Source organism: Uloborus diversus, chromosome 2 (genome assembly GCF_026930045.1).
Source record: "Uloborus diversus isolate 005 chromosome 2, Udiv.v.3.1, whole genome shotgun sequence".
Lineage (NCBI taxonomy): Eukaryota > Metazoa > Arthropoda > Arachnida > Araneae > Uloboridae > Uloborus > Uloborus diversus.
Window position 1 is genome coordinate 175,734,469 of NC_072732.1, and position 15,191 is coordinate 175,749,659.

The 15,191-nt window shown below is 31.5% G+C and overlaps 1 protein-coding gene across 1 annotated transcript in view; it reads left to right on the top strand.

The window, feature by feature from the left end:
• Nucleotides 1-1,930: 1,930 nt before the first annotated feature.
• LOC129216171 (probable helicase with zinc finger domain) overlaps nt 1,931-15,191 on the top strand; it is a 52,321-nt gene continuing 39,060 nt past the window's right edge. The window contains 2 exon segments of the mRNA XM_054850342.1: nt 1,931-2,065; nt 13,056-13,238. Of these exon segments, the coding sequence (XP_054706317.1) occupies nt 13,066-13,238 (173 nt within the window). The 5' untranslated portion in view covers nt 1,931-2,065; nt 13,056-13,065.

The window sequence follows — 15,191 nt, forward strand, 5'->3', positions numbered from 1 at the left end:
ATCCCCCTGCTGTGTTTCATTCAGTTTGGAGAGGACACAAAAAACGTACTTCAGGAACCTGGAGGGGAAAAAAAGCATTCAATATAAATCAAAATTTATAATCAAGAAAAAACACACACTTGGTTTCGTAATTTGTTTAATCAGGTTTTTTGTATCTCTCACTATGAGATAACACAAACCCTTTAAAATAAAGGCCCTTTGAGACCTGCCACATGTTGCTGTGCTTGACTGTGTGCGCTTCGTAGTAAGGCTAGTATCATTTGATCTTCCCAGCTGATTGCCATAAGTAAAGCAAAAACAGGGTGGGTTGCTTTTTACCCATGTGCAGGAGCCCGTCTCTAAGCGGAGCTGATATTTTGCTTGACTCTGGTTGCAATTTCTGAAGAAGAAAGGCACCCTTTACGAGGAGAAACCCCTCGGCTCCCCTCATGTGCCAGTCCGTTAGCAACTTCATTTCCATAAACATTTACATGTGACTAACCACTGAAAAGTTTTTTTAGGACGTCTGTAAAAGTAACGTCTGTCTAGCTGTTACTATCAGAAAACAACCCCCCCCCCTTTCTAAAATTTATCCTTTTCACTTCCGGTTGTTTTATTTATTTCACTTTTCCAGTTGCTTTACCCTCTGTATTACATTATTCTTTTGCTAAAGCAATTTTTTGAGACTTGATTTTCATAACAAACAGCACTAGCCAAATGTACATAAAAGAGCACATCCAAGGTACAAGATTAGTTACAAAATGATATCACTATTCACAGAATGCAGCAAATTTCTCATTAAAGAAGGTTGAATAATTTATAAAATACAGCAAGAGAAACAAATTGAATAGAAAATATTATTAACAGAACAAAGGTATTTTTCAATAAAATATATACACATATGTTCAGGAAGACTTGCTTTTTATAACCAACGACATTTTAGTAAATTAAGGTAGCACAAGTAAAGGATTATGATTAAAACAAGGATAAAATAATTAATAACGTACACACAATTGTTCATACTACATAATTCACATTCCAAAATTATTCCCCCCCCCCCCAAATATTCCCATTAAAAAAATTTGTTTAATTAGCTACAATGTCTATAAAGTAACACACACGCCTAGGTTACAGGATTTTAAATTTCTCCTTATTAAAACACATAATTAAAACAATAATATCGAGACAATTCATATGGATTGGCTGCCATTAAAATGCAGATACTACTAAATCTTACACTTTTTCTACACATATTAATTTCGTTTGAGATGCTAATGAGAGGATTTAAAATGACTTACTTCGTATCACTTTAAATTTTGATTCTTTCTTTTGAATTGCAATTCTTACTTCACAGTATTCGTTACATCGGGATGAGGGTAACCTGGAAATAAAGAATATTTTAACAATACAAATTTCAGAAATTGATTTCTCACCCAAATCAAGTCAGCAAAGAAAGTGTTGAAGCTTTTTATTCTGAAATCAAAAAAGGCATAATTAAAGATAAGCAATTAATGCGTTAAAACAAAAGAACATACCTGACCATTACCCACGTTGCACGTTGGACGCTGGACGATCCCATTCTTGAGCGGCAAATAGGGGGTAAAGGAATAAGATGACATCACCGGCCGGCAGCATAAGAAATGTTTATATTTTCGAGTCCGGGCAGCCGGCAGCGGAGTCACTTCGGCCGATCAACAAAACGAGCATGTCAAACTTACGTTGCCAAATGCGAATAGAAATGTGAGTGGACATTTTCGAGCAAAGTCAAAAAAAAGTTTAATGACATTTTTTTTCTTCAGTTAATCTTAAAAAATTTGAACTATATTGCTACTTTTAAACTTATTATTCAATCTGACGAAAAGATCTCTCCTGACGCCAAAACGAAGACCTCCCTGGACACAACACAAGTCTGTACAAAAATGTGGCAACATTGAGAAGGGATCGTTCATTTATTTATGTTGGGTAGTTTAGATTCTTGCGCTAGTCAATTCATTTTGGATTGGTAAAGTAACAAAGATGATATATTTTATTTCTAAAATTTAGTTTTAGCATTTTAATTCTTTTGGAAGAAAATAGAAAAAGCACTGTAAGTATCCTAGTTTACGCCATTAACTTTATAGTAAAAAGTAAAATAGCAAAAAGTCTTAAGTTTATTTTGACATTGGTATATGCATTAATATAATTTTCATTCCAAGCTATTTTATTGTGTACATGCTATTGAAAAAGTGGTTTTCTCTTACATTTCTTCCATTTGATTTCAATTTTGTCTAAAAAAATTCTTAAAGTCTGAATTCATTGCATTTTATTATACACGATAAAGCTAAACTGATTTCCATAATTGAAAAAAGAAAGATCCCCCAAAATAATGCCAAAATTGTGATTAAAAATACGAATTGGAGCAATTTCGTGTTGGGTTTCTTTATTTGTGTGCAGTCTCTCCAATGGTTATCAAATACTATTTGATTTCAAAAACTCATGAATCGTTCTTATTTTTTTCACAAAAGTATTAAATGTAGTAATTCAGCTTCTGGAAATATCGATGTCCATTGTATTTAGTCTCCTGAAATGGTGAACTTCTTGAGAATCGCTCATCATACCCAATATTAAAAACAAAGGGTGGTACTTAAAAAAATTCGTTCTCAGCTCCATTTTGAAACTCTGAAAAAGTCAAGAATTCTTTGACGCTTAAAAAAGAAAAAAAGGAACAAGAACCTCAACCCCCGTGTGGTGTGCTTTATTACTTGAAACTGTACAACAGAGCAATTACAGATAAATCTTGTGTGCAATTTTATAATGTTTTTCGTTTTATGTAATGTTTTAATGCAACATTTTCTTTTGTGTTTCTGTACTTTTTATTTGCAACCTTCATGTTTTAAATGTAAAATGAAAAATTTAGTTTGATTGTAATATTTAAGGAAAAAAAAAAATCTTCAGGGCTCAGAAGTTGATGATCTAATAAAATGTAAAAATGCTCTAAAATTCCCAAAAAATGACAAAAAATATTTAATTAAAGCTTGATATACATTATTGTTTTCCAAACGAAATTCACTTAAGGTATGAAGTCAAAATTCAATTGAAAGTAGTCTCCCTCTTATATATTAAAGCAGAAGTTCAGATGCAATTAATTTAAATACAAATGTGACGACCAGCAAAAAGCTCTGGGCCCAGCTAGGTCGGTCCTAGTCAGTTAATAAGTCACCAATGAAGATCAATGGCCTTCTTAAAGTTACCCTCCCCCTTGCTCATTACCGCCTCTTCCAGTAAGCTGTTCCAAGTGCCCACGACCTTACTAAAGAAGTTATTTCTCCTAATTTACAGGTTAGCCAGAGATTTGAATAGCTTAAAACAATGACCCCTCGTCATGCTTACTGTGTAAAAATTTAGCCATTAACATATTTATTTCATTTTGATAAATTTGAGCAACAGAATCATGTTTCCTCTGACTCTCCTTTGCTCCAGGCTATACATATTAAGCATATTAAGTCTGTTATCATAGTCTAAATCTGAAAGTCCAATTACAAGTCTAGTAAACCTTCTTTGAACCCTTTCCAATACAGAAATATCTTTCCAGAGTTTGAGACCAAAAACTGAACAGCATACTCGAAATGAGTCTTATTAAATTCCCATGTAAAAGCAGAAGAACCTTCTTAGATTTGTTTGAAATAGATCTATTGATAAACCCAAGCATTCTGTTGGCTTTGTTACTTGCAATGCTGCACTGTTGACTAAACTTCAAGTCCTGATTTATTAAGATTCCCAGATCAGTTAACATTTTTTGCCTGACTAATGACTGAACCCTGTAAACGATAACTCACACTCTTATTTCCGTGACCTAAGTGCAGCACTTGACATTTTCCTACATTAACTGCCATACCTCTATTTATCCGCCCACTTAGTAATATGATCTAAATCCTCTTAAAGGTATTTTACTTATTCTTCATTCTCTACAATCCTCATAACTTTTACATCATCAGCAAAACAATTTATATTTCCAGAAATATTTTCATCAATGTCATTCATAAAAATAATAAACAGAAGAGGCCCAAAATCTGATCTCTGAGGAACCCCACTTAAAACATCACTCCATTTAAAATGATTTCCCCTCACAGCTACTCTTTGCTTCCTTCCAGTCAGCTGATTTCTAACCCAAAGTAAAGTTTTCCCTCCTATTCCTTTATCAGCTAGTTTGCAGAGAAGAGCAACATGCGGTACCTTATCAAAATCTTTTTTAAAATCAATATAAACAACATGAACACACTTTTTGTTATCTAAAATCAAACCTTCTCACAGAAATGCAATAAATTAGTAGCACACAATTTACCTTTCCTGAAACCATACTGCAAATTAGTCAACAGACTATTAGTTTCTAAGAAATTCATATTTGAGCTTCAACTGCTCTAATAAGCTTTTCTCTGCCAATATGCTGTGACAGTGAATCTCTTTTCTGCTGAAATTTTAACTTATACAATATAAAACTAGACCATCAGCTGAAAATAAATTTTCACTAGATTCTCTAACTGACTGTATAAAGGACGCTTTTAGTAGCTTGCATGTTGGTACTTTTATTAAAATTAAAGGCATCCAATACTATCCCTTTCAAAAAATGTTTCAACTTTTCAGTATTGAGCAGGGTTGCTAGACTTTCAGGCAAGAAAGTAATGCAAAATGCTTGAAAAAGTAGTTGCAGACAACATAAAGTAGCACAATTATATTCTTTTTAACTTTGGTCAAAAAAACCTGAGAAATTGATGAATATTTTTAAAATATCGCTCTAACTTTCAGTAGCCCAAAAGGTAGTGTGAGAATTTCAGTAGCAAGGCTGCTGAAAAAGTAGTCCAATATAACAACACTGCACACTCTCAGAAGTCTTAATTCCACGAAAATGATTGCACCCAGAATCTGAAATGTTGTCTCGGTACAGGAACTTTTTCTGTACCTGATGTGACAGCATTTCCATGCCCCTTTTGTAAAGCTGTATGTCTTTTGTTCATTCCATCCTACTTCTCATTAAAGTGAATATTGAGGATTTTCTTTTCCTATGCCTCTTACCAGGGTTAAAGCTGAGGTCAAAAGTTCTTTAGCAAAAAAGCTAAAATTTGGGAAAAAGCTTTAGCAAAATTCTATAAAAGGTTAGAGGGTGATGTATATGTTTACACATCTTTCTTATTGCCTCAATGTCTTTCATCTCTAGTTGAAAGCTAAATTCAAATTACAGCCACGACATTTTTAAAGAAATAAATACACAGTTTTTCGTGTTTTTTTTAAATTTGAAATAAAGAATTTAGGAGTATTGTACTTAACATTAAGACAAAGTATTGTTGAACTTAATAGTAGTTTAAACTACAAGTTAACTAAGATTTATAGTATGATTAAGTTGAATACAGTGAAATCCTGTTACAACGAACTTCAAGGGACCGCAAATTTTGTACATTGTAATGGGAATTTCGTTGTGATGGAATTCAAATAATATAATGGCAGTTATATAGGGACTCAAAATCTAGTTCGTTGGAACAGAAATTTCGTTGTGTTGGTATTGGTTATAACAGAATTTCACTGTATCTCCATGCTCTCTGATCGTCCCCCTCCCCCCCTCGTTTGAGCAAAAGAGCAAAAATGCTGTGCTTCATCTTTGTAATTTAGATAGTATTTTCACATTTTGCAAAAAATGCGACCGTAGCGGAAACCTGCCTCTCACACTGATAACTTGACACAGCTGCATAGCAGGTTGTAGTATTCTTGAAAATTTGCACTGAAAACTTATCTTAGAATTCAAAAATTTAATACATAGATGAAACTTGATTTTAATCAAAAAGTTTTTTAAAAAAATTAAAATGCTGCGAAAATGAAAAGAAAAGTCTAAAAAAGTGCTGTAAAAATTTTTGAAAAATGGGACACAAGGGTCATTCCGTGTCAAATCAACACAGTGATCAGACCTCACCCTCTCAGATTTTGATGAAATTTGGTACAGAGTTTGTCTTTATGTAGACATAATAAAATATAAATTTTTTTTTTTTTGAAAAATATGAAACGGTTTTGAAAATACAGCGCTGTAAAACTACCAAAAAGGGGTCAAAAAACGGGAAAGAACCAATTTTCAAAATGACCTAGAATTTTTTCTAATTAAAATAGAGAGTTAAAACAAGTTTCATTTGAAAGAATTTTTAATAAACTTTTCAATGATATGCAACATGATTAGGTCTAAGAAAAAAATATTTTAGTTAAATTTGAATTAAATTTTAAAATTTAAATTTCTCAAAATGCGCGTCTTCAATTTTTTTAAATTTTTTTAAAAAAATGCTTATACACTACTCAAATGGCTGTAGAAGTTTCAAAATGGGCTTATAATGGGTTCATGTTTAAAAAAATCATTGAATAAACAACTGTTGGATCTACAACACAATTATAACATATAGAACATGGTTTTAGTGTTAATAAAATATTTATGCATAAAAAATAAATAAATTATTATAAATGTTTATTCAGTGCTGACTAAAATGTCTGAATGAATTTGAAAGTGGGCTTATAAGTGGTTTATATTAAAATAAATCATTGAATAAAGCAGTGATAGCACAAAATAGGTATTAGATAACATGCTTTAAACTCTAAGAAATAGAAGGAACAAATTAATAAAGCCTATTGTAATTATTTTTCTAGCAAATAATTTATTTTGTATTAATTTTAAATATAATTACTACCAGAGCATACCTTTACTTTAAAGTTTTTAATATTTCAATAACTTGTAGAGTTTCAATTTCTGGCAGTGTGTATGCCCTACCTGTTGGAGTCATTGGGTTTACTTTACATAATATTTGAGTGACTGATACCCATAGTGTATCTGGCTGTGTTGGAAAAGAAAAAGATGAAGGTCCTGCTGGATGAAGGAAAGTTACTTTGTCTTCATCAGTATCTTCATTTTTCTCAAGCACATATGCAAGCCACCAGTTATGTTCATATATTACACATACATAACCTTGTATTTCTGAAAGTTTGAGCCTATCTTCTGAAGAACTTACTCTCTCAATAACAAATTCTGCTGATTGAGAAAATGTTTTGACTTTGACTTTTGATGTACTAGACGCTACGGGAATAAATCCATGTAACTTCTGTGTTCCTTTAATGGTTATTGACTTATTGAAACGATTTACAAGGAATTTTTCAGTGTTCATGGGCAGTTCTCAAAAGGTGGGAGCAAACACAGACCTCAACTTTGAAGCTTCAACACCAAATAACTTTCATTTTAATTAACTCAAAAATTTTTGAGTTAAATTATAATACTGTATAGAGACAAGAATTGACATAAATTATGGAAAAAATGCTCTTTAAATGCCCTTAAAAAATATTTTCTTTGCTAAAAGGCGCAATTTTGGACATACCAAAACGTTAACTGAGCAAATGTACCATTAAAGAAAAATTTTTTAAAATTATTTCCGTATGTTTCAAAAAAAATTTAAAGGTATGAATCTTACACTGAATAATTTTTTGTTAATATTTTACAAAAATAACAAAAGTAAAGACAGATTATTTACTTTGTAAACGATTTTAGAAAATAGTAAGTTTGAAATTTGATGCATGTCCAAAATTTACGATCTTTACAATGCTATTTTTTGAGAACTAAGTATATGATGTTTTCATTTTAAAGGTGTTTATCGAGCCTCAGAATCAATTTTTAATTGTTTAAAAGTGTTTTCATAAGCTTTTATGCAGTATCTTAGAAGAAAAATAATTTTTTTTAAACGTACATGTGAGATGTCCAAATGGCGTTACGATCTTGACGACAAATAATTCTGTCCATTTATTCATAATTTTTGATGATCTACTGTCTTCTAACCTCAATAAAAAACGTTATTATAATGTTATCTTCTTTAATCCATTGGTATTTTGCATAGTTAATATGTTACACATTGAACAATACATAAATTACAGTAGAAACATGGCTGATTATGATCGAACCGAAAGCAATTTTGCGCTAAAATCGCCAAGCAAACCTCCCTTGGCGACAACACAGTCGTCAGCTGTACCAGTTTTGGCGACTTTATCACCTGCGCTAGCATTTTTTTTTTTTTTCCGCTTTTATTATTTTAGAATTCTTTTTCTCTTCTTTCTTTTGGAAACATAATTTAATGATCCCCAAATAGAAATACAAATTTCTTTCTTCAATAATTTTTTTAGACATAATTTTAATTCTTATGACATTAGAAAAAATAGTCATTATTAAAACTGATGTCACTTTTTACAATTGTATTATTTTTAATTTGAAGCTTTTTTTTAACTTTGCATCAATTTCTTCAAAATCATTCCAAAACTTTATTATATGTAAGGAGCAGCATGTATAGCCATTCAAGTATTTCATTAATATCCTCTTTATTATTAAATTGCAAAATTTAAAAAGTAGTAAATAAAATTTTCATTGGAAAAGTTAATAAAATAATAGTTAAAAAAACACGCTTTCGTAGCAAAATGAACTAAAAAGTGAAAAATAATCTTTGGATGATAGTAGTTGACCAACCACTTAATTTTAATGTAATACAAAAAAGCGTGGGGTGCTTTCTATTTACATTTTTGCTTGGACAACAAATGGAAGAAATTCAAGACAACTGATAAGAAGCCCCCCACGCTTTTTTTATTACATTAAAATCAAGTGATTGGTCAACTACTATCATCCAAAGATTATTTTTCACTTTTTAGTTCATTTTGCTACGAAAGCGTGTTTTTTTAGTTTTTTTAACTATTATTTTATTTTTCTGTTTTTTAGTCTTATGTTGGAGAATTATCAGGTGACGAAATTATTTATAAAACGAGTGCGATGTAAAATCTTAAAGTTAAGACAAAGGCACCCCGATGGGAAGCTACTATGAGTCATCGATGTGTGTTTGCGGAAATCATATTTATTTTACTTTGAAAATTTGAGATGCATTTGAATAAAAGTTTTGTTCAACAATGATCTGATCAGCAATGAATTTCCAATTGAAGGCTCACCTAAATTTTGGCATGAAATTAGTTAAAAGCAATAATATTTCATGTTCTAATTACCTTGAAACATTGGAACAAATTTTGTCTGATGCAGAAAAATTGAACGTTTTTGTAGATATTTTTAAATAATTTTTGCGAGCATTTTTTAATGTATTTTTTAAATTTTTTCCTTTTTTACATTGTTGGATTTGTAGCCAAAATATTGATTAAAATTGGAGGAAACTAACAATTAAAAGAGTTAATTAATTAATTTGATTATAGAATATTGCATTGTCATCGGGCCTGAGGTCGCGTGCCAAATTTCAAAAGAATCCGATCGCAGGAAGTGGGCGAAATTTGAGCTGCAAGATTCCGTTACAAGATACATACATACATACATACATACATACAGGTGAAGCTAATAAAAGCGTGTTAAAAATCAGATTAACAATTGTCAAAAATGGTGAAACTTACGTTATGATGATGTACAAAATCCGTTACCTACAGGACAACAATGTCCAAAATCTGTTACCTACAGACTGCTGATTTAATTTGCTAATTAACAATTTTTACAAATACCTGCTGTCTTTTCATGTTCATACATTGTGTTCTAGGTATACATACTATAGAATAAAAGCAAAATTGATGTCAAATTCGAAAATTTTTGAAATTGCTCAAAGTTAACTTTTTTGTTCCCACCTTTTGAGAACTGCCCTCATGTATTCATTTGGAGTGACATAAACGAAATTGACAGATGGAACATTTTGTACAGCCCATTCATACAATTGTACTGGTGTTGTAATTTGATTATCATAAGGTCTCTGTAGGCTTGCCTTTGCTGCTAACGTCTTTACTGTACCACCAATACCATCACATGGTCCCTTACCATGTGCAGTGGCTGAAAAGTGCCACTCAGCTTCTATATTAAAATCCTCTTTGTGGAAACACAGGTTGGTAAAGTTCTTCTTGTTTTTGTACTGAGCTGCTGAACCGTCTGAAAAGTAAAAAATCTTCCTAATCTTCTCATCAAATTTTCCTTTTAGAAAATCAATCAGCTTTTTCTGAAAGCAATACACTGCCACTGTATTATGTTCTAAACATTCAGTTATAACAACTAAACTCATGTGTTCAAGTTTTCCTGCACTAATATAATAAATTATGAATGGGTGAATTGTGGTTTGTTCACTTCCCCAGTGGTAACTTTGAGCTTCATCTTGTAGGACAAATTTATAGTTTTCAGAAAAGTCGCACATTACTATAAATTCTGCATCTACTAATTTACTCTTAATTTCATTCAAAAATGAACTTTGCTGCTTCGCAATAAAATCATGCCGAGCAAGAGCAAAAAGCTTTTCACAAAATAAATCTGTGAAGTCTGTTGCAGATTTCTCTATAGTTTCCAGGTTGCAACGATCAACTGATATGCATTGACGAAAAGTTATTTTTTCTCTCATGTTTTCATCAAACAAATATTCCAGCATGTCTTTGATTTCTTTAGTTCCTGGACAAAAAGAGCATTTTCCCAAATAATATTCTATCGATGCAGGATTACATATAATTTTAGCTATGCAATGTTTATAAGTCTTCAGCTTATCATCAGTTAACAAATCAAGTTTTGCATTCTCAATCATCAGCTTTACGTTTTGATGGGTGGTGCATACACAAACCGTGTGAGTTCCACTCCAGCAAGTACACAATTTTTCGGCCTTAGTTCAGCAAATTTGGAGAAATTTATCTTAAAGTTGGGATATTTATCTTCATAAGATCTATAAGCTTCCATCAAATTACAGAGAATCAACCGTTAGGATATTTTTACTTTATCCCCATTTTCGGTGCGAATAGATATACAATCTTTCATTCCTGGTAATATTCTACTAATTTCATCACTTTCATAGAAAGCTCTTATATTATCTGCAATTTTAGGAGGAAGACTTTTCCCTGATTTTTGATTCAGGCTGGCCAGAATACCTTTATCTTGTAAGAGTTTTTTTTTATTTTCTTACCATGTAATTAGGAGCATTGAATTCCTGCATAATTTTTCGTATACTACATGACTCAGGCAGGCAGGTAAGTATCATCAATTTGTTAACATTAGAAGAAGAATTTGTGAATTTAGTTTTCAAATTATTTAAAAGTGTTTCTTCAGCTGTTTCAGGCTCACTCTCAGAAGATGTTTCAATATTAGTAAACAGTTTGCATTTTAATGCAGTACTAATCTTTTTCATCTTATTTGCTGAATAACCTTTGTTTTCTGATTTCCTTTTATCAATCAGAGACTCTCCCAATTCTCGTAAAAAGACACATTAAAGGTTTCAGTACTGTACATACTGTGCAGTCAAGTATCTTTGATCAGCCATATCTTAAATTTTACATAATATTTACATTTTACCCTATATTTACAAAAACTTAATACTTAAACAACTTTTGTGATTACTAAATATATTAAATTTCGTATGTACAAAATAATAAGAATTTTAAACTAAAATTTCCTTGTATTCACTATAATACTGCAGTCAACAAAAACTCAATATATTCCCTATCTGTTTAACACACTCCAATAAAACACACATCTGACTTGGGGCTGATCAGAATTGACACTGAGCTTAAAACAAGGAACTGTGGTGATATACAAAATCTATCCAGACATGCACATTATAATGAAGCCCATGTGTCAGACCTACATATGCCAGATGTAGCTTAATATAAACAAAGTTCTATTCCTTCTTGCTTGGTTATGCCTAATAAAACCTTATGGAGATCTGGTAACTAAATTTATTACTTTTTTCATCTTTCTTTCTCAACTATGTGAGGTCATCTTAATGACTACCAAATAGCTCACGCACTCCCCCCCCCCCCTTTTTTTTAAATCTAGCAAGTTAACCATTCAAATAATTGATAACGTGGTTTTAATCAGTTGCATATATATATTTTTAAATAATAAGTAAGCATGCCTCAAAATTAATTTCATTACATTTCATAAGGTTTATTTATATTTAAAAAAATTTAAAAGCCTAAAAATTACTTGGAACAAAATATTTGTTTAAATTTCTTACATTAATTTATTTTAAAAAATGAAGTAATGATAGATTTAAAATTTGAGGTTATGCGACTGACAAACTTTTACCCACATTTACCAGTTCAAGCATGTTTCAACAGGCAGTCCTGCCATTTAGGGAAGGTCGGGGTGGGGTGATATTCCTGAAATAGGAAGATTAACCAACTTACATGAAAATGGATGTGGTTTTTGCTGTTTCTTGGTGTAATTTACATTGAGTATCAAAATGAAGAACCTGACAAGTAAATAAAAAAAATGCAATTAAATGGACTGCAAAAGCTCTTAGAATAAGCTACTTGGCATTTAACTAGCAAGTAAAACCGAATTAGTTTTATCCCTTTAATAAATATTTTCTGGTATACTAAAACCATGCTATATTATACGGTGTAATTGTGATGTAATCCAGCAGCGGTTTATTCAAATATTTTTTTCAACATGAACCCATTGTAAGCCCATCTTGAAACTTCTACAGCCATTTGAGTAGTGTATAAGCATTTTAAAAAAAAAAAAAATGAAAGAAATTGAAGATGCGCATTTTGAGAATTTTAAATTTTAATTCAAATTTAATTAAAATACATTTTTTTCAAACCTAACCATGCTGTATATCATTGAAAAGGTCATTAAAAGTGCTGTCAGATGAAACTCGCCACAACTCTTTATCTTAATTAGAAAAGATTCTAGGTCATTTTGAAAATTGGGTCTTTCACGTTTTTTGACCCGTTTTTGGTAGCTTTACAGCGCTGTATCTTCAAAACCATTTAATATTTAAAAAAAAAAAAATTATATTTTATTATGTCTACATTAACACTACCTCTGTACCAAATTTCATCAAAATCTGAGAGGGTGAGGTAAAATGTTGTCAAAAATTGTGTTGATTTGATGTGGAATGACCCACAAAGGAATTATATATCATCACCTTCTTTGGCTTCAATTATCTGTATTTGCTTCTTCCTCTGGCTGAAAATGCTTTTCATTGATTTATTATTTCAAGAGTGGTCTTCCAAATTGTAAAGTTGACATCACAATTACATTTCAATTATTTTTGAGTTAATTTTAATCGTATATTTTGCAGCACTTGCAAAATGGATCATTTTTGCACATACTGTAGTGTGATAGTAGGATCTGAGGCAGAATTGCGAGCTCACTGCAATTCTGAAGGGCATCAACTAACGATTATGAGCGATGAAGGCCGTGAGTGGAAATATCGGGCACCAGCTAGAGGAATGGGTGCTGATCAGTATGCCTTATGTTTGTCGTAAGTATTATTTTGTTTGATTTAGCAAGTTTTGTGTGTCTTGTTTTAATCATTATATGAATTTTATCAGAAATATGTTATTCTGGGTTCCTACAGACTTTACAAATCAGGGGAAGATGGTGAAGTTGAAACTTGTTAGAGGAAATCAGGAAAATTGTAATTAATCAGGGAATGCCCGGGCATTTTTATTAATTTTGCATAAATAATTGAAAAATTGATTATGTTTATATGTAACCTACCCAATATGCTTGGATTGATACGCTTATATGTAAGATCAATAAAAAGCTCTGTGGCACGTCATCAAATTATGCTTGATATTACTTGGAAATACAACAGCATAGTGTAGCTTCCTTCATTATATTCTGTGTATTCTGTGAGATTTTGCATTTTCACTTCTTAGTTATTGCTACAGTGGTGGACATATTTATAGGACACCTATCCAATTTGACAAAAAGTGAAAGAAATGATTCAGAGCATAAAAATGTTTTATCAAGTACATCAGAAACATCAATTTATTCTGTTATCACAAGTAATTGTTTTATAGAATTGAAAATTTAATAGAGATTAATAAAAAATAAATAAAAATACCATGGATAAAATTATGGCCCCCAACATTTTCATTAAAACACCTGCTTTTTTCAGAAATAATGTGTAATATGCAAATCTTCTGCATGCAGTTATAAAGTCAGAACCGATTTCACACATTTACAAACATACCGCAAGCTACAGAGGAGCTTTAGATGCACAATTAGAAATATTTTGAAAAGAGGAATTAATGTATCGATGATTAAAAGTTTTGGACATACTCCTTGTTTGTCTTCAAGAGACAGACGCCATGTGCTTTCGCTTGTTATACAGAAAAAAAATTACCACTACAGGCATTAAAAATGCTTTGAAACTGAATTGTTTGAGAAGAACCATTAGCAGTGTTGCGCTATGCTTCCTATGTGAAATGTAAAAATACTGAACAAAAAACTACCGCTTCTAAGCCAGCGCAAAAATGGGCAGTCTAAACTTTGCTAAACAAACTATAGCCTAAACCCCCAAATGGTACTCTCTATGTTATTTTCTGATGATAGAAAAGTTTAACCAGGATGGTCCTGACGGATTTCAATGTTATTAGCATGATTTACAAAGTCTCTTCATCAGTCTCGCATGATATAGATGAACGTGCGAGCGACGTTCGCAGAAAACCTTTGGCTCTGCAGAAGTTTTTTTAAAACTGATATCGTTAATTTAAAAAAAAAAAAAAACATTTTTTTTAAGGGAAATTTAAAAAAATCCCAGTTTATTTCTGTTGAAGCCTTTTTCAAAAGCTTTTTAAAGCACACGTGTGAAAAAAATAATGGTTTTGGCAGTTTTCTTCAGTTTGTGAAAAGTAAGTACAAACTATAAGTCATTGCAAAAAAAATGATTAAAGCATTTTTTTTTTTTTTTTAGTCTCTTTCATATTTAAATGTAAATTTAATTTTTTATTCAAGGGTGAGCTAGGCAAAATAATTATTTGCAGAAAATTTTCCAGTTAGGATTTGTGTTCGCAGAAAGCTTTTCATTTTATCTAAGTCTGCTCCACATGTACTAAAGAGCCGCCAAATAGGTGGAGGCTCAGTAATGGTTTGAACTGGTTTTTCGGCTCAAGGGAAAACAGATATTATTTTCGTGCATTCAAGAATGACTTTCGAAAAGTATAAGAATTTTCTTGAAATTCAACTAGCCATATACGGTGAACTTCTTGTGGCGAAAACTACACTTTCCAGCACTATAATGCGCCAATTCATGCATCACACGAAACAAAATAGTGGCTTTCAGCTCAAAGTATCTATGTTCTCCTGTATGTGATCTTAGCTCGTGCGATTTACCAAAATGGAAGTCAGTTTATATGTGTCAAACCTAAAGAATGCTATGAAATGCGCTTGGGAAGAGCTGTCCTGTGATATTTTGTTAGAACTGGTA